The 20,643-nt window shown below is 39.8% G+C and overlaps 2 protein-coding genes across 2 annotated transcripts in view; both read left to right on the plus strand.

Annotated features, from left to right (window-relative positions):
- The first annotated feature begins 823 nt into the window (after window positions 1-823).
- Window positions 824-2,438, plus strand: LOC133456466 (adenosine receptor A3-like). The gene is made up of 3 exons (XM_061734946.1): window positions 824-1,161; window positions 1,259-1,725; window positions 1,862-2,438. Exons 1-3 carry the CDS (start codon window positions 824-826, stop codon window positions 1,996-1,998), a joined length of 942 nt encoding a protein of 313 aa, XP_061590930.1. The 3' UTR covers window positions 1,999-2,438.
- Window positions 2,439-13,556: 11,118 nt separating this feature from the next.
- tead3a (TEA domain family member 3 a) overlaps window positions 13,557-20,643 on the plus strand; it is a 31,087-nt gene continuing 24,000 nt past the window's right edge. The window contains exons 1-2 of the mRNA XM_061734853.1: window positions 13,557-13,600; window positions 17,308-17,541. Coding sequence (XP_061590837.1) covers window positions 13,557-13,600; window positions 17,308-17,541 — 278 coding nt within the window. The remainder of the gene's footprint in view (window positions 13,601-17,307; window positions 17,542-20,643) is intronic.

A 20,643-nucleotide genomic window follows, 5' to 3' on the forward strand; every position in this document is an offset into this window, starting at 1 on the left:
CATATGTAATGTTTGCTAAAACACAAATGGTGCCCAGGCTCACTGCATATTTAACACAGATTATAACTTAAACCTCTATTATAGAGTCCTTTCAGATACCTGTTGTACACTTGTTCTTGTCATGTACGGGCAGTAACTGCATCAGAGAGTAACTGGTTTCTTACTTTCAGTCTGTCAGGCACTGTATTTAACTATTTTAGCTACTAGTCCTTTACTGGAGAATTATGACTCAGAGTTGATCTGTATTTCAATTTTAACACTTTTGGCAGGAAAATATGTATTATATGAATTACTGCCTGTGAGTGATAATAGCTGAGGTTGATGATGTAAATGTATATCAGTATATAACATTTTTGATGTTAATTAATTTGATGTTGAATCATGTTTCGAAAGCGAAAACTTTATAAAAAAAAAACTATAATTCATAACTGAACACGTTCGCATTGTAGAATTGCAATTAGTATTAAGATGTTGTTGAGGCACATTTGTCAGTTCTATCTTGTAACACTCTGGAGGCATATCTATCTGAGTTTGAGGAGGATTTTTCCTTACTGATGAACTACAGATGGTGTCTCCATGGAGAGCCTGCCTGATGTGTGTGTACGTAAAGGCGTGTTCATGTTTGCATATAAAGAGAATCTGTTCATTGCTTTTTTAGCTATTTGAAGCCAAGACACTGACTGACCACAATAGACTGAATAAGAGCAAGTAAGGTTTATGTTGGATTTTCTTTTGCTTTGGAATTTCTCACAAAGGTGAACTGCCGTCGAGGAAATTTTCAATCAAACTAAACAGCTTTTGTTTTTGCACTTCACCTGCAGTGATGACTGAATGGATTTGGGTGGCCTACACAGTACTAGAAGTGCTAATTGCAGTGGCATGTTGCCTTGGAAACCTGTTGGTAATGTGTGCAGTATGTGCTGGTATCCAGGATTCCCTTTGGGAGCCAACTTTTAGCTTCCTGGTTTCTTTGGCAGTGGCTGACTTCTTAGTGGGTGTAGCTGCCGTGCCTCTGGCTGTACTGTTGGATGGCTGGGTGAGTCTGACCCCTGACCTGTGCCTGCTTCTCAGCTGCATTGTGCTCGTTTTGACTCAGGCCTCCGTCCTTTCACTGCTGGCTATTGCCGTGGACCGATACCTGCGGCTGCACACACCTCTCAGGTGAGGTCTGACCCCTGAAACGGGAAGAAAGCCTTCATGTTGCAATGTGTTATTTGTAGAAATGATCGTCTCTCTTTCTGATCTGACTCATTTTCAGATATAAAGTTCTGGCCACACAGAGGCGCACATGGTTGGCTGTGTCCGTTTGTTGGATACTCTCATGTCTACTGGGGTTCACCCCCTTGTTTGGGTGGCATAACTACACCTCTCTAGCCTCCGACACCACCAATGCGTCTTCCACTGCCTTCATTTCTCCACCTTGTACCTTCCTCTCAGTTGTGTCTCTCCCCTTCATGGTCTACTTCAACTTCTTTGGATGTGTCATGGCTCCTCTGCTGGTCATGACTATCCTATATGCTAAAATCTTCTGGAGTTTGCAAGGACGTTTGAAGACGAGCTGTCCTCCTCAAGCGCAGGCCTTCCTGCTCAGGGAGAGGAGGCTGGCCTGCTCCCTGGCTCTGGTTCTCATTTTGTTTGCATGCTGCTGGATGCCTCTGCACCTGATGAACTGTTTCCTGCTGTTCCAGGGTCCTGAAGCCGTGACGCAGGGATCACTTTATGCAGGCACGTCACTGCTTATTTTCTATTGATAACTGTGGCAAATGTTTTTTCTTTTTAATCAGATGCTTTCATGTTTTTTTCATAGAGGAAATGTTTGCAGATAACGACACATATAGTAACAAATCAAATTCTCTTCCAGGTATTCTCCTGTCCCACGCCAACTCAGCGGTCAACCCTGTGGTCTATGCTTACCGCATCCCAAAGATCCAGCAGGCCTACAGTCAAATTTGGAAGCGCCTCCTACTGAAACTAAACTGTTGCCATGAGAACAAATGAGTTCAGAGGTCTGTAACAAGAAGTTAATCCAAATTCACATGTGGGGATGAGAACGGAGTGTTTGTGGGACTCAGCACAAAGTCTATCACTGAGCCGATTCTGGAGCCAAGTCGAGTTTGAAATGAAAAAGTGTGTGATGTTGAAGGCTGGTATAAAATCCTTCACAGTCTGGGATTCTCCATCTTATAAAAGCAAACTTTATTGGTCAGGCATTTCTTCAGGACTCCACTAGATGGTGCCATGTACCGAGGAATACAAAAGCTGCATTTCAAACAGAATTGAAATTGTGTGAGCAAATAAGTACATGACATTCACAGATTTGTTTCTGACAGCTGGTTTGAAAATACAATGCTTTTATTGAGTTGTACATATAAGCAGGTATCTACATCAGCAGGTTACAGCTTCGGCTAAGATCTGCAGTGAATTAAACATTAATCCTTCAAGCATATACTCTTCAGTTCCTTCATTTTTGCTGAGAACAAATGTCACTCTTGAGTCATGAGTGTTGAATATCCAAAAGTGTCCAGTGAGCTCCTCAGGGAAGGCAATAGACTGTATAGTTATCACCTGAGCAGGGTGCAGTCCCACCCACCAAACTATACAACCTACTACCTCACCCCGACAGAGCCCAAGTCAACCGTGTATACCTGGCAGGGAACATGATACTGTAAGTCACTGCAGCTATATCATTTTTAAAAAAAGGTTATTTTTTGGACTGAACAGCATGATTGCCAATCTGGAGATGACAGTTGTTGAGAGGCTGACTCAGCTGTCTCCTTGGGAAAGACAGTAGATTGTATAGTTACCTAAAAAAGAGGTTGCAAAACCCCACAACTATTCAATCTACTACCTCAGCCCCAAGGACAGCATCAACGTCGCTTCAGCACCATAGATCCACGACGGCAACTTTCCTGCAGAGGTACACATGGAAAAAAGAAAAAGAAAAAAAAAAGAACAAGAATAAAATAGTGTTATCTTAATAAACACATCTTTAAAATGCATACCATGGGAACACTGGATAAAAATCTTTTGAATTAATGTACATGTATGAAGCATTGACAAATAATGTGTTCAAATATAATCAATGCAGAAAGCAGTAGACTTGTATTATAAGGTTTATCTCATTGTTTTAGTCTGTTTCTTTAAAAGGTTTACTAAAAATGTATCAAAATCACAACTTCTGGCTAGAGCCACTCGTGCAACATGACCACAAGTCTTTACGATCAGGACAAACATTTGCACACACCTCATACCAAAAGGAGACCCTCTGTGATTTAGTAAATTTGCACATCATCAATAATCAACTCAGCTTTCTTTGGCAAAGACGAACATCTCAGAAATATGTTTTCCATTTAAATCTACCGTAGACAAACAATGTAGCAGTAAGCGGACGTCAGAAAGTCGGAGCATTAATGTGTGAAAGCCCAGCAAACAACTCACAGGCTTCCTGAGACTCTGGCATGTGATCGAAAAAGAAAAAAAAGGAGAGAGAAAGAGAGAGAGAACTGCTCGACTGTGTGCCAGGAATCCTTTTTCCATTTTTGCCAAAATCTGAGCTCATTCCAGTGGGCTATCCCTGTGTAGGCTGGCTGCTGCTTCTCAGGCGGAGGTAGATACACAGATGCCTGCGAATATGGCTTCCACCAGCTGCCTCTGATTGAATACAAAGCTGAGATTCTGCTCCCCAAAACACAACAAGGAAACACAAAATGGCGTCTTGCACATCCGCCATTTTAGGTCTGCTTAACAACACTATAGGGTCCACCTTTCAGGTTTTTTCTTTGTTTTTTGGAGCCTGCTTCCTCATGATGAAGAAAGAGCAGCTGCTATTCCACAAGTTATGGAGAATGAATCTTGTGCCAAAGCCTGAGATGATGCCAGAAGACTCAGACGACACACTCGATCACGAGTGCTGAAGCAGAGGGAAACCGACTTACATTTTGTCAGACAGCTGGACAGTTTACAAAGGAAGTATGCGTGAATATAGCACGTCCCTGTCACTGCAGTTGTGCTCATACTGCACAGGCGTCCAGAAATGTATGGACTTACCATGAACTGCCAAAATATTGTCATTTATGCTGAACTGTGCCAGTGGGTTAACATGGCAGCGCCTGCAGGGTTCATGAGACCTGGAATCAGTGCCAGGTCTGGACCTCAGAGAGACAGTGCGTGAGGTAGAAGGTTCACTGCATGCATAAATTAGCATATGGCCACAATCCCTGAGACTTGGTACAGACCAGCTTTTAGTTAGCATGCAGTAAAGCTCACTAGCCTGATTACAGAAGACCAGACAGACAGAATGGGGTGGGGGTGTGCTGGCATGATGCCCATCTCTGCCACCATGCCAGTGACAGATCTATGAGCTCTGTTTGGTTGCCAAGAAACGTCCCCTGAATGGAGCTGTGTTTTGAGGACGAGGCAAACAGACTAATTGTGATGTGAGACGGTGTATTCGGGGAAATGGGTCAAATTAATCATGATTTGACAGCACGTATGAGCATTCAAAAAAGAAGTTTCCAAACATTAAAAGCTTGTGGGTTAATTGCAAAGAATAGGGATCCCGCTCCCTCGACCGCTTTGGAAACTCTGAGGCCAAACTTGGTCAGTCATGTCATGTGAGCTCTGCTGGGCGCTGTTGTCTGACACTGTGGGCATTTTTCTATGGCACATAAAAAGGGGTATGCTAGACTCAGCTGGGGCAAATAATTTTCTCTGTCAACAGCTACAAAATAAATGCTGCTCGAGCCTGAGGGGCCGCTGAGAGGACCCCAGAGAAGAAAAGGAAGAAATCTGACCTACTGAGTAAATCTCATCTATCGATCAGACCATCTGTGCATCTGTCAGAGCAGAATTATGGCTAAATGTCAGAAAATTAGCATTTGCAGCAAGCCAAGAAACACAGCCCTGGTCCCCTCTTGTCCTCTCATAACACCGTTCTACTGTGACTGGCCGGGATTTGTTTTTCTGGAGGCAATTTCCTGCTTCAGCGTAATCATGTGTCTCTGGGTGACAGTTATATGTTTCTTCTGAGGTTTTCATAATCCTGTGTAAATCATAGACCTTTGAATTTAGTCTGCTTCAGTTAAGTTTTCAACAGATGTTTTACTCTTTACTGTATATAAAAAAAAACTAAACAAATAAAAAAAATCAATAGCTGATTGTTAAATTTAACAAAAAGGAGCCTGAGCAAAACAGGATGGTATGTAATGATTGAACTATTTATACAGCTTTCTACTGGATACATTTGAAAAAGATAAAATTTGAAAGGTTAAAAAGAAAACACAATTTAACTGCAATGTCCATTGTTACATTCTAGGGGAACATCAGTCTGTCCTTTCCTCTAATTTTCTCAACAATCCACTCTCAAATTGGCATTAAGTGCCATTAAAACATCTGCTGAAATCTATAGTTAGCCAGGGTTTATTATACAAGTTGCACAAACTTTCAGTGTCAGTGTGGAGTCAAAACATGAAATAAAAGCTGACTTCTACGTTATATAAAAGAAATCAAAAACGCGTGCAAAAAAATGAAGATAAAAGAAATCATAGAAACAAAAACCTTAGCTTACTCGCCCCCACTGTGACCGGATCTAAGATTCATTAGATCTACTCCTCTCCAAATGCTTACACAAATTAATTAGCAAATCCCAAAACACACACACGCACCACACTTAGTTGCCAACAAAACTCCTAAAATTTGGAGCGGATTATCGCAGGAAGCAGAGGCAGGGAAATACCTATTGGATTGCCCGGTCCCTTCGTCCGCGAGATGGGATGAATGCTTGGCACAGACACCACAGAGGAGGGGGCACCAGACGATTGGTACAGGTTCTTGTGTGTGTTTTCTCTCTTTCCCACCTACTCCCTCTCTCTTAGCTTTGTGCCAGGAGTGGGCAGTGTCTGTGTGCCAGGCAGAATTTCAATAGGCGAGTAAGGAGGTGGTGGGCAAAAAAGAGGAGGAGGAGGAGGAGGAGGAGGAAGAGGCACGGTGGGAGAGCTGGCATTGGCAGAGGAAGTATGCCACACAATAGATGGCAGGATGAAGAAATCTTGCTATTAAAAAGATGCAAACGGATGTCTTGTCTTACTCATGCCCTCGTTCTACTGATCCTCGACACAGCTCTATAATGATTTTAATCACACCAGCTTTTTCCATCTTCCCGCCCCCAGAGGGATGCTTTATTCTTACATTAAAGGATGAAGGACATGAGCACTGAACCTCTTCATCCCACTTGGCATGGTGCCCACCATGATGTTCTGCTTACCCTCATTAGCGACAAAGAACACGCAGTGCATGCTCGTGTGTGAATGTATACGGGAAAATGCTGCCATATGCATCTGCTTATATATAAACACTCAGTGGTAGGGACCACAAAGCACACTGGCTTCACCTGTGAGCATCACAAGAAGCTACTGATTTACCACATGTTAATTAAATGTAATTCATCTCCTTTGGACTCAACTACTCCTTAATCCCCTGATGAAAATATTGGATGAACATGTACCATGTATTATAGTTTTAAATTATATATATATATATATATATATATATATATATATATATATATATATATATATATATATATATATATATATATATATATATATACACACACATAGAAATTGGTCTCAAGGGAGTTTTTAGCCACTTGAAGATGCAGGAAACAAGCAGATGGCCTATGTGTTTCTTAAAATGTTAAAGTGTTAGTGATTCTTTAACATCTGGTTGAAGAAAATAGGGTTCTTTCCTCCACTCCATCTACTCTTTCTATCATCTATTGACTTCTTTTAGCTAATGAGATATGTGGTTACTATGGTTTCAAATGTCTCTCTAAGCTCACAGTATGTGCCTGACGTGTCACTACATGCCCAGCTGTTATAGGGTTTACTAATTCCACATGCATGCACACAAACACACGATGCAAGCATACATATACAGTGTATAAACACAGGTATTGCTTTTCAAAACAGGCATACGTGCACATTTTTTATGCAGGTTTACACAGAGTACTGTATGCGTGCAAGAGTGCAAAAGTGGTGTATTTCAGGATGAAACAGCTGCAGCTTCCTGCATGAGAAGAGAAACTTCCTGTTACCTCGCTGCAAACTGCGGCCGGTCAGCCAAGATATCAGCCAATCAAGTATGCTGAAGCTGAATGCAGGAAGTTAGCCTCACTGCCTCTCAGAAAAAAACGCAGAAACATTATGAGGCAACTCGATAAGTTCATCTGAGGATAAGAGAGGGGCGGGGAAAAGAGCTCTCCCACTCCTACCTCTCCTTCTGTTCCTCTACAGTAACTCTTGTTCTCTCTATTTTTCCTTGAGCTTCTTTCTTCACATTTTCCTCTCATTAAGGTCGCATTAAAAGAAAGAAGGTTCTTTTGTAAACTTATTCATAGTTTTTATGCATTAAATTGCCACTTAATGTCAATGTGTAATGACAAGCAGAGGAAGAGGAACAGGCTGTAGCATACCCACACATTTTGAGGGGTATGTTGAAAGGGTCTGCTGATGTTTACACGTGGCATGTAGGCGCCATCTTAACACAGATTATTATTTAGACCAAAAAACAGTAAGGCAACAAGCTATCTAATTAGGCTCCAAACTGGACATGTAGTTTATCCAAAATATCTCTGAATGTTGTCTGAACAATGAAACTGGCTGTTGGTTAATTCGTATATTCTGTTTAAGGTATTCTGGTCAGTGGCATCTATTATAAATTTGAGAGACCAAATATACAATCTATGGAATTATAATATATCGTACTTTTTTTGGAGCTGGCCAAGAGAAACAGCATTAAATGTTATTGATAACACTTTTCTTCTAGCTTTGAGGTTTAAAATGTAACAATTGATGAACAGCAGAATTAAACAGCAGTCCGTACGTTTTTCTTGACAGCATTGACCGTTTGAGTTTTGTTTCTGTCCAAGTTTCTTCTTAAATCAAGCGTCCTTTTTACAGTAGCCTATGAGTCAATATTCCTGGGCAAATATGACCACCTTGTAACAAACTGCCACACCCCTAGATTGCAGATAAAACAACACTTTGCACAAACACGCATGTTTTTTGTGAAACGACTGCCACTTACCTGAGTTTTCACAGTGGCAGAAAGTGCAAATAGTGTTCAAAGAAAATGAGAATCAAGGTAAATATTGCCCTTACGTTGCTGATTGCGACAGCTCTGCACGAAAGGAGACATGACCAATGTCTCATTGGTGGTGTGGCTCTTTAACCCACTGGCCAGTGACTAAACTTAAACTGGGCACAACAACGGCACTCAAGCTGAGTCGACACTCTGGGGTCAAAAAGTAACCAAGAGGGCCTGTTCTTCCTCATGCCAGTCTCAAAAGAGACACCTGTCCAGTAGAGAAAGCTACAGACACGCTGCATGTCACCCTCACAGAGGCTGCTGTCCTGGAGCAAACAGGAGGAGAGGAGCAAGAGATACAGAAAGCAGGAGACAGAGGATGGTTACCAGGGAGTCACGGAGTAACTCCCTGCTCTCGAAAAGTTTCTCCCATTATGTCCATTGAGCCAAAATGGCGGTGAGGAGAGTGCGGCGTGGCAACCAGCGACAACACGAGGAAGATCATGATGAAGGACAGAGAAGAGGGCGAGAGGAACTGCAGAAAACAGATTATAGGGCAGTAAATAAGACGGGAAGAGGTGTTGCAGGATAAAAGAGAAAAATACCTGAAGCCTGTATGTATGCGGCGGGCTGGGCCGGAGGACTGAAGGAGAAGAGGGCCGTGATGGCGGGAAGAAGGGAAACGAGAGGAGTAGAGCACACCCTCTGAGAGCTACACCCCCTTCCCACAATCCCCTCCTACTGGCGTGAGTGCGTCTATCCGTACACTGGGTGACAGAGGGACGTCTGCTCACACACAGCCTTGTAATATACACACACGATGCACACAAGTCACAATAATCAAACAGAAACAAAAAGAGAAGAGCTCCAAATCACACCCACAACAGGCCCACATTTCTTGCAGTTGGGCATGGCCAAAGCAGAGTCAAACCCGCGAACACACCAAGGGGGGACAGTTCAAAACAGAAACATGCACATGATCAATTCGCCAGCCTCTGGATCGCCCTCTGCTCTGCCCTGTGCTGTGTTTGCCTCGCTCTGCCTGCCCACTTTGGCACCGCTGCCAAGAGGGAAGGAGAGAGAAGCGAGGGGAGGGGAGTGCGCAGAGGTACAGAAAGAGGAAGGGAGGGACATGCTGTAGTGAGACGAGGAACAGAAAGGGGCGGAGTTAAGAAAGACAGTGTACAGAAAGACAAGAAAAAGAAAGACAAGAAGCATAAACTGTCACAACCAGACGTGGTGACACAAAACAGCGAGACAGCAGCTGGGAGCACCACGAGCATTTGCATGTTAATCACAAAGCATCTACAACACACCTCTCGCCTCCGACTCTGATTTCTGTCCTGCAGCCGCAGACATACAGTGAGAGAGACAAGCAATATTTCTGCCATCTTGTTTCATCTCACAACATTTTCACAGTCAGGAGATCAAAAATAAATGAATAAATAAATAAAAAAGCACAAAGTGGCTTGAGGCTTTAACTCTAAGCTGCTGCACATTTTACTTGTCTCACGAGAAAGAGAAGTCCCACTAGAGTCATCGCTCTCTTTATCAAGTCTTTTTTGGACATCCCTGTTCTGCTTGATTTTCTCACTATCTCATTCTATCAGTGGTGATATCAGCTCTTCTTAGTGGGAGGAGTTTGAGGGTGTTAAGTTAAATGAATCAATGAGTAAGGAGAGGCGATATTTCAGAGTCTAACTTTTTTTTTAAATCTCTTGCATCCCTCCCAAGCCTCCCTTTACATTATAACATCAGCATGAGAGTTGAACAACGCTGGCCAATCCTGGATCAGCAAGTTTCAGCCTCCAGATGACTATAATCTTGAGAAGAAAAAAAATATACATTCATCTGATCATAAATGGCCGCGCTTCTCTATCGCCTGCTTGTGCAGCCAACCACTGGTGTTTGAGCTCCTATCCTAAGGCAAGCCAACCAATCAGAGTTCACTTCTGAGCCAATATTATTTTGAAGACCTGAAGGTGTTTCATCAAAACAGAAATATTTTTCAAAAGAAACATTTTGAAAGCCTTACCATGAACCACTAAAAGACAAAAAGTAAAGCTTGCTTTGTCTCTGGCATGTGAAATATTTAATTCCTCATTGCAGTTGCTGTAATAACAGTCACTGAGTCCTCAAACTGACCAAACAGATTTTTTGGAGGGCTCTTCCAGTCCTCAAACAGTCACAGCGGAGACAAAACAGACCACAATATTCCAGCTTCTCTGCTTATACTCCACAAGTCTCCAAGATAGGACAATGGACACACACACACAGACACACACACATATTCATATTGTACACACACACAAACACATGCAGTGTGAACAATCTGGTTCTTCCGTGGAGGCTCAGATTCCGCTAGCAGGTTAGACAGCCCCTCAACCTGACGTCACGTCTCCTTTGTTGTTTATGAATTTATTTCTCTCCTCAGCTGAACTCTCTGAACCCAAAGTCCCACCCCACCCCCCAACCCCCTTGCTCGCCTATCCACTCCCCTCCCATCCTGTCCTCGAGCCCTACATTCACCCCCTGCCAATGAAGGCGTGCAAATACTGTATGGCTTTAACAAGAAATAAAAAAGAAAAGAGGGAGCAACAGACCCAGAGAGGACAGACGGGGAGAGAAAGAGAAAAGAGCTCAGACGTCTGTCTCACTTTTTTCTTTTCCTCCTTTTCTTCTTCGGTCGCTGCCGTGTCTCTTCCTGCTTGCCTTGTAAAACTTTCAGCTGCATGGCAGGACTGCCTCTTTTGGCAGCTATCCAACTCTCAACTCTCTTGTCCCCATGCAAGCGTAAGAAGGAAGAGAGAACAAATATAGTCACTGTAAGGTTTCAGAGCACAGCTACCACTTTTGCTACAAACTAACCCACATGATAAGAGAGTAATTTGTTCTTTGGCAGTTATAATCTGTTTTGCAGCAAAGCATCATAATGAAGTCAAAACATCATTTGCAGTTTCAAAAAGTTGGCTCACAGTTGTGGTGTTTGTCTGTCTTTAACAGGCTCGGACAGCTGCATCTGATAACTGCGTGTTTTGGTGCTGACACCCAGTTCACACAGGGACACACTCACTGTGTTATTTTTCCTGGTATGAATATTGAGAGCAGCTCAGAGACCTGAGAGTACAGTCATATTTACACTAGCATACTTAATTCCTTACAATGTTGAATATTTGGATTTGTTTGAAACACATGCTTTCTTGATGGGCTGTGCACACAAAGGCACACAGAATTTACAGGACATAATTAATGACTTAAACACTGCATTTTTGTTGTAATTACTCATGATAATATATTCTGATCTTTTTTTTATTCTTTGTTGCATATTTCTGGCTTATCATCAGGTGGGCTGCATCTCCAAAACATGCACACAAGATAAAAGAAACCAACAAATCTCCACAACGTGTATTACTAGGCAAACAAAAAAAAAATAATAATGAAAATGAATTCTAAAATAACAAAAAAAGTTTAAAACATTTGTAATTGCTTGATTTCATTAGGCTATAGAGGATAATACACAAACGTGACACAAATGCCACGCGAGACTTTACTTATTAACGATATTCGCTTGTGGCTGTGGATATTATGAAAATATTAGTTTAGTTTAGTTTAGTTTAGTTTAGTTTAGTTTATTTGCACATAAAACAGAACAGTAAACACAATGGTCAAATGAAGCATTGTGCAGGAGAAGTGGAAGCCAAAAAGGCTTATGAAAATGCCTCCCATTTATTACTGTATTACAACTTTAATTCTTAATTGAATGTATTGGACACTGAAATTTCATATCACAAGGACAAATCATCATTGACAAAGCAGCCTATATTTGTGGTATGTTAAGCCAAATACACGTTTTTAGCTTAAAATTGCAAAGGCTGTGTTGCACCTGTGAACAAAATCCACTTTTATTTCCTTAATTAAGCATTTTTTTCCTCACCTGTCGAGACGCTTCGCCACATCATGTAGAGAAGACAAAATAAACGAATCAAGTCGACACATTTGCCCACATTATATTATTATTTTGTCAGGTAGCATTTATATTAAGCTGTTAACAGCAAACTGAGCACATAGACTAGTGACGTAAAGGAGAAGTTCACGCACGAGCTGCTCAACAGGTGGACGACGCTGCTTTTGGCTCACTCACTTTGAGAACACACAATTACAACCTTGTAGAATCAAGACATATAAAATATATTGAAATGTATTCAAATATATTATTATTTAAAGTAGATAATATTAAAATGAAGCAATTGAGATACGTTGTAGTAATTTTTATTTTTTTTTAAGTACAGTTGATCGGTGACGCTGTTAATTGTAAAAAGACTCGGGACGCCATCTGGTGGTCAGTGTGTGTAAATGAACTATTTACTTGAATGTATCAACTCCATTCAATGTAAAGTGTATGGCACGAATTTAAAACAAAAATGACCACTTTAGACCGTTTGGAGGGATATAAGGAAATAAAAGAAGATCTTTTTGAAAAAACGGACCTGTTTGGGAAAGGAAAAAAGAAAAATGGAAAGTAAAATGACATAGGCCTATACATAGATGAGTAGTTTAGTAAAGAGAAGTGTTTACTGTATTGTGGGTTCCCCCTTGTCAGTCTAACTATCCCTTTGGAAAACGTATAGCAGTGGTCTAGGATCTTAAGAGCCAGCCATAGCTATGAGCTTGACCAGAAAGTATAGATTTTAAGAGGCTGTCTGTTTCTCTGGCCCAAAGTCCAAGCTGCTTCCACAGACCAAGAGCCTGATAGCAGATGGCTTTGCCTCACATTCTACTTTTAAAAATCTAGGAGCCACAATAAAGTGAGCCGTTTTAAGTGATTTGCAAGGGAAAATGTGGCATAATTTGGTCTTTTACAATATTCAGAAGCTCTTAAAGGGTTTTATATGTGAAGGACATAAACTCAAACGTTCCTGTGTTAGGTATTTGTCTGGGGGGTTGTCAACTCAAATTGAATACATGAGAAATCAGGTAAAGATTAAGGGGAGATATTGTCCTAGATTACCCTTAGTTTGACAATCATGATTACATCATGATCGTTAAAGCTACACATCATTAAATGATCAAAGCAAACATCAAATAGACCCTGCCAGATGAAGCAAAGGTGATGACGCAAACACAAAGTGGGAAAGAGGAGCAAAATGGGATCTTCTTGAATAATCTGTGAGCCAGGGCCCTCCAGGGTGACTGCTAGTAAGGTGTAAATTGTTAAAGGAAAGAGATAAACGTTACTCATGAACCTTTATTACAAGTGTAGACCAACAATAATTGGAGAAGAGGGGGCGCTAATCTTGCCTTAGGCTAAATGAATTGTAGTACTTATTTCAAACAGGTTTTGAATTTTAAAATCATTCACTCCCAGGTGTTTACGAAAACTGTTCCCTGTTTCATAAGCCCCCTGCTGCTGCTTCAGACGTCACCAAGAAATACTAATAAAACATTTTAAATCTTTGTATAGATATACAGACATGTTTGAACATGTCAAAGACACCAATAATATTGATATCAAGAAGTAGGTTCTGTGCTGGATATTTCACTATCTTGTCTGTAAGCAATATATCTTCCCTTTCAGATTAATAAAGTTTTATTCAGCTCAGTGAGTAAACAAATTATGATAATTACAACAAAAATTATCATTTTCAAATTTTACATTAATGTATCAAAACGCATTTCAAAATGCGTCTCATCAGAGGTTATTAACACAGTTTAAATATAAGTTGTCCAATTTATTTCTACTCAAAGATGTGAGTTCCACCCAGCTTTCATGAACTCACAACTCTGTAATAAAGAAAAGCTAAAGCAAAAAGATCAAGATCAAGCAAAACCTACAAATAAAAGAACTGATGAAATGCTGTCCTCCAGTGGCCACATAACCGTATGACATCTGCTTAATGCGCTGCCATGGATTTGAATATTTCTTCTGTCAGCTGGCCTTGTGCCTCTTCCTGCTAGTGTGAATTTTTGTTTTCACTTATCATCCTAGTGGTCATTTTTATTTCACTATTATAATGTATCACATTATATAAGTATCCAAGACGTTTTACATAAGGCCGTTTTGTACTGGTAATGTTAGATGACTTATTTTAAATGTCTTTGACTAATAAAGATAATTAAACCTAACATGGTTTATGTTAGGTTTAAATTACAATTGAAAAAAGGAAATGTATGACACATGGAAATACACAATGCAAGAGGGCCGAACCACTGGCAAGACTGGAAGAAATATGTAAACTGGGCCTGTATGAACCTTATGTTTCAAGAATACTGTCTTCATTACAGTTTTCTTCCCAGTTTTTCCACAAGTAATTGTATTTTGAGCTTAGTGATACAGTGCTACAAGGTCATGTACACTCATTGTGTCATTTGTCAGTTCCTAGTTGTGTTTGAGTGATGCATATAGTAAAAACATTCACAAAAGCACAAACCAGTCATCTTCTATGCAAGTGATTGTGATAGTAGGTTTGTGTTAACTACTAATTCAGCCTTGATTTCTGCATCATTATGTTTTCAAAGAAATCTCATTTTCTTATGGCTAATGTTGTATGTTGTAATGAATGACAGCTCTCACCAAACTCAGCCACAGATCCTTCAGACACAGCCCAGATCTGTGTGGTCTATGGGCCTTTTGCTCCACATCTGGCCCTCACATTCAAGCCATTTCAAAGCCAACTTATGACATTAGCACCACATCTGGGTCATATAACACTTATGAATGCACATATGCAAGTGCATCAACTGGGATATAATTTGCAAAAGTCAATCAAATTAGGGTTAGATGTGTCCATCTGCGATACTGGATCATTTGAGAATTGGTTAAAATGTGTAAGAAGTTTACATGGTGTTAGGATTTTATGAAATTATTAAAAGTATTAGGGTTTTTTTTCTATAAGATTGTACACTGATAGTTGCTCTCAGCGCAGAACCACCTCCTGTTTTTATGACCAGAGTTCCTCTTTAGGTGAGGACGGTGAAGAGGAATGGATGTGTAAGATTGATGAATCCCCTCCTGTTTTTCTCTGGGTTTTGGTTTTCATAGATCTTTTCTGGGTTGGCATGTCTGATGAGAGATAGACAACAGAAAATATATGGCTGAAAGTGTGACATGTTTAAGTTTCTTTCCCTGCAGTTGGCCTCCCAGATAAGGTTCAACATCGGCTCCTATAACGTACAAAACACCTCCCTTTTTCAGTATAAATATGACTGGATTGATGACAACAGCGTGCATTTCTCTCCTACCTATGTGGTTTGAGAAAAGTCTACATGATATAATAAAAGCTTGTATTAACATTTGATTCTGTTCACTGGTTTTCTTATGTTGCACCAGACAAACAAACATGAGGATCTTTCAATGGGAAGAAAAGTGTATATCTATATGAACTGTATCATATAGTATCGCCAGTATCGTATATAGTGTGTTGGTGCATGCATTCGGACGCGAACGTATGCACCAACAGCAAGTATATCTGGGGCTTTAGCTGTCGGAATTAGGCTCATTGGCCCATTGAGGAAGACACTTGCTCAATATTTGGGGGTTTGCCATTTAGCACTTGGCGTTTGCCATTTTATTACTAAAGTGGAATGTATCCATGCCACTTTAGTAATAAAATGCTTTTTTTTTGTGCACAGGACACCAAGAAGATTTGAATATTGGTTCAGTATATATATATATATATATATATATATATATATATATATATATATATATATATATATATATATATATATATATATATATATATATATATATATCAAGGTACAGCTTGATCGTTGATTGTTAGTTCCCTATGAAGCTCCCAGACCCCTGAGGTTCATCTGGATCTGGTTTGTTGTGGTTCCCAAGAACCAGAACCAAGCAAGGTGAGGCAGCGTTCAGTTATTCTGCTCCTCACCGGTGGAACAAACTTCCTGTAGACCTGAGGTCTGCTCCAACTGTCAGCTCCTTTAAATCAGGCCTAAAAACATTACTGTTTACTGAAGCGTACTCTTGAATTAAATACTTACCTGCTGTACTCTACTGCCCTTATTTTTAACAACTTGTGCTTTTTATTATTTTACCTCTTTTCTTATAATTTTATTTCATTTATTTGGTATTTAAGCGAACTCTTAAATTAAATACTTTCTGAAAACCGTGAATGAGATGTGTACATGTACCTGCGGTACTCTACTGCCCTTAGTTTTCAGCAACTTGTGCTTTTTGTTATTTTACCTTCTTTTCTCATAATTTTATTTCATTTTATTTGTTATTTACTGTTTAATTGTGTCTTGCCGCTTTTAATGTTGATGTAAAGTACTTTGAATTACCTTGTGTTGAATTGTGCTATGCCTTGCCTTGCCTTCAGTCTTGAGAAATATTGCAAGCTGTTCCTCATAGTATGAAAAGGTTATTCCTCTCTACACTTTAAATAATTTGATAGAATTACATTCTATTTCTATTTCTTTCCAGGGGTGGAAAGTAACAAATTACATTTACTCACGTTACTGTAATTGAGTACTTTTATGAGTAATTTGTAATTTTCTAAGTAGTTTTTGAAATATGTAATTTTTACTTTTACTCAAGTACATTTTGACCCAAGTATTTTACTTTGCTACATTTGAACCCCCTCACGTTACTGAGTACAAAATTTATGGTGAAAATCTTGTGGGCATTTTATTTTGGTTTATTGTGAATAGCAGGATCCTGCAGGCATTGGGCACTTTATTTTGTGTTTGAATACTTTGATTCTGGTTTTAGTGTTGTCGGTTGGACAATATGACTGAAAATAGTTTGCACTTTACAGTACAGGTTGTGACTGTCCTTTTTGTCCTGTTCTGCTGAAGTAAAAGGATCATGTTACTGAGCTCAGCTGAGCTTTTACAAGTGTGGATGTTAAATTAATTAAATTAATACTTTAATATGCCTCAAAGTTAATTAAAACAAATTGTGCTGGATTTGATTCGTGACTCATCCTTTTTTTGCATTAAATAACTGAAAGTAACTTTTACTCAAATTACATTTTAAATTAAGTACTTTGTACTTTTACTCGAGTACATTTTTAGATGAGTACTTTTACTTTTACTTTGAGTAGGATTTAAGCAAAGTAAAGATACTTTTACTCAATTACAATTTTTCAGTACTTTTTCCACCTCTGTTTCTTTCCCTAGAACAATGAAGCCACCACCTTCTTTATGCATCCCCCCCTTGCTGGCTCTCCCACCGGGACTGTGATGTCGTGGGAGGAGTTTGAGTCGTAACCCAAAAAACTTTTGCGTGTCGTGTGTTTCGAGGCCACGCCCTCTGCGTTTTCCTCCGCGCGTTGACTTCATACCAAACTCATACTTTGCATTCCGCATTTATTCTGTCAAAGAAGACTGTTTTTTTTCCTTCATTTTTGTGTTTTGCCCTGGGACTAGCAGCGTGTGTGCGGGTGTGCTGGGAGCAGCAGAGTGTCCGGGCAGCGGCAGCGCCGTAGCGAGGTGAGCAGCTCTCCCTCCGACTTCTTTGTTGTGCAGGAACTTTCAGCTTCGCTGGAAGTTTTGGGATATTTCACATATTTCGCATTTTCCCCGCTGCGGGCTTTTTGCTGATTCAGAATCCCGAGTGTCTTAACGGGAATCCCCCCTGTTGTGGTTATTCCCCCCACCGCTTTTGTTAATGTAGTTTGACTACTTTTTGCGTGCGTTTTTCGGGCTTAAGCTTTGATTTATGGTTCCGCGTTACACCAACGCAGACCCTACGCCGTAGGGTTACGGCGTACGGCGCGCGTCGCCGCGTACCCTACGCCGTAGGCTCTGCGTCGGTGTAACGCGGAAGCATAAATCAGCCTTTAGTTTAGTATTAGTTAGGGAATGGTTGGCCCGCGAGCTAACCGACTAGCCTCTCACTTCGGTGAGTGTTAGCATGGGCTTTGGCTTCACTTTACTCCCTTAAAACAACCTGACACTGGGGTTTTCTACACCGTAACGTACGTGTGCTGTGTTTCGAGACGGTTTTAAATCTACTCAATGCAAGTTTTTTGTTGTGATTGTCTCGGATCCAAGTCAGAATCTGCCAACTCACAGTTGGCTGAGCGGTTTCCAGCTCAATGTGATTTCATCTCCACGGTCGCAGCTGGGATTCATTTCTCTTGTTGTGAGAGTTTCATCAACAGGTCAGGATGATACTGGGATAGTCGTACTTTTGTCAGCTCCAGAATACAGTCCAATCTCCATATTCAAACGCCAGTTAGAGAAACAATTGAGCTTTTTTTGAGTGATGTACCCCTTTGAAATATTTTTTCAGCCAAGTACCCCATGACCAGTGCAAAACATTTTTGGTAGAAAAGAAAGAGGTACAGTGCTGTGCCATCAATGTCTGATGTATTAAACCTTAACTAAACTAAACATTGCATGTAGAAACAAATAAGAAAAACAGAAAACAATGAATATACATAAATAACTAAAAATGTGTTCACAAAAAAAATCATTAACTTAATTATAAATAAATCATATTTTCTTTACAAATTGATAACTTAATAAAAAATAAAGATTTGTTCACACAAAATAATCAGCAACTTTGCTTCTTTTGGGATCAAACAATGAAAATTGCAAGTTTTCATAACATAAAATTGAATTGTTGCATTGAACATTGAACATTTTTTTAAGGATACTAAAATTGAATACTGAATATAAAATTCAGTGTATGAATGTGCATTTATATTTTATTTAACTTTTTATAATATCATTATTTCTCAAGACTTATTTATTATTATTATTATGCTTACCGCTTTTTTAAATATATATTTTTATAAATCTCACGTACCCCCTGGAGTACCTCCACGTACCCCCAGGGGTACGCGTACCCCCATTTGAGAACCACTGGTCTAGTATAAAGTGCAAGTTGTATTGTTAAGTGTGTATATAAGTGTAAGTGCATGTATGCATTCCTGTCTAATGTATTTATTAGTGGTGGGAAAATAAATCGATATTGCAATATATTGTTGCGCTCTCTGTCGCAATAAATAATCAATAAACCGATGGCAAATATCGATATTTTATTACAACATACATGATGGATTTACGCGGTTGTCACCGCACTATTGTTCATGCACTTTAAATTGTCCAGCTGTACAGTGTTTATATTTACATGCCTAGGAGGCAGTGAGGTGATATACAAATGCACTTTCTTTGTACATTGTATGAAGTTTTGGCATTGAATAAATGCATACTACACTACAGACGTTTTCCTTTTTATGGGTATTTTTTCTTTTTCAGTCAAAAATATCATGATATATCGTTGATTAAATTTCTTATATATATTGAATATCGTAGATATCGTGATATTATCGTGGGCCACATATCGCCACAGTATTGAATCGTGAGTTACCTGTGTCGTCCCACCCCTAGTATTTATGTTCATTGGCTCCTACCACAAGCTTTTGATGGCTTCTCCAGGAGACCAATTCACATGTGTGTGTGTTTGTGTGTGAATAAATCAAATCAAATACCAGTGGAGGTTTTGCAACTGAGGTTACTTAAAGTTTGTGTTAAACTGATCGGTAAGCATCTTTGAGGCTTAAATCTGTTTGTGGTTGTAGTACTGCCACTGGGAAGGGAAGTTGCTATGGAAATGTGTGAAGTGCTGTGATGAAACAGAGCTGGAGTAGTCGTAATGCCACTGCTGCTCCCACTGGGGATGAAGGCAGCCTGCGCTGTGCATGTGTCCTTTCATAGGTTGCTGATCTCATAGTTTTTTTTTAGCTCCATGCTTTACTGGCTCCTGCCTCACTAAACACCTGACCTTTTGGCCGCCAGAAGCTATACTGAAACTGGCAGAGCCACATGTGTCCTCTAAGTATAATTTCCCAACTTTTCATCACCACCAGCTTTTAAAATGAGAAATATGAGACTATATAACAATGACAAAATTGCTCCAAAACACATTCACTGTTTGTGATGTTTGATGACGTTTGTTTATTTTTTTTCCCTGTGGCTGACATGATATATTTTCAAACCTGCATTTGCTAAAAGACTGAAACCTGTTGTGTCACGTAGAGGACATCTTGGCCTTTCAGGGGTGTATCATTTGTTGGGTGTTTCATTTGACATGGGAGCTTTGCATTTTCAAAGTGCCTAATTTCTCTCATAAGGCACATTGTAGGGGAGCAAGAGAGGTTAAACAGGACAAAATAAACTTTTATGTCAGATTTAAAGTAGATGTATTTGAAATGTTTATTGTAGAATAGTGTTTTATGGCCAAAAAAAGCTACTGAAGACAAAGGGAATCTACAAATATTTTTTAACTATAAAAATGACTTGTAAAGGATGATTTTTACTAGTGGAAGTGCAATCTGGTCTTTATTACTTTATCTATTTGGAAATAAATAATTGTGATTGTATTCAGCATGTAGATGAACCCAGGCTTTTTAACTGCTTTTATGCTTTTAAACATGTGAAACGCCAATGCATCTGTCATGTCTTTCCACCAGGTGTTGTTCTTAAGTAGGATACAACGACAAAAAGTGCTGCTAGTGTTGCCTGAAGACAAACCTCACATTGGACAGCAGTTTGCATGAAGTCAAGTGTAGCAAACACAAATCA

The sequence above is a fragment of the Cololabis saira genome, chromosome 12 (assembly GCF_033807715.1).
Source record: "Cololabis saira isolate AMF1-May2022 chromosome 12, fColSai1.1, whole genome shotgun sequence".
NCBI classification, from domain to species: domain Eukaryota; kingdom Metazoa; phylum Chordata; class Actinopteri; order Beloniformes; family Belonidae; genus Cololabis; species Cololabis saira.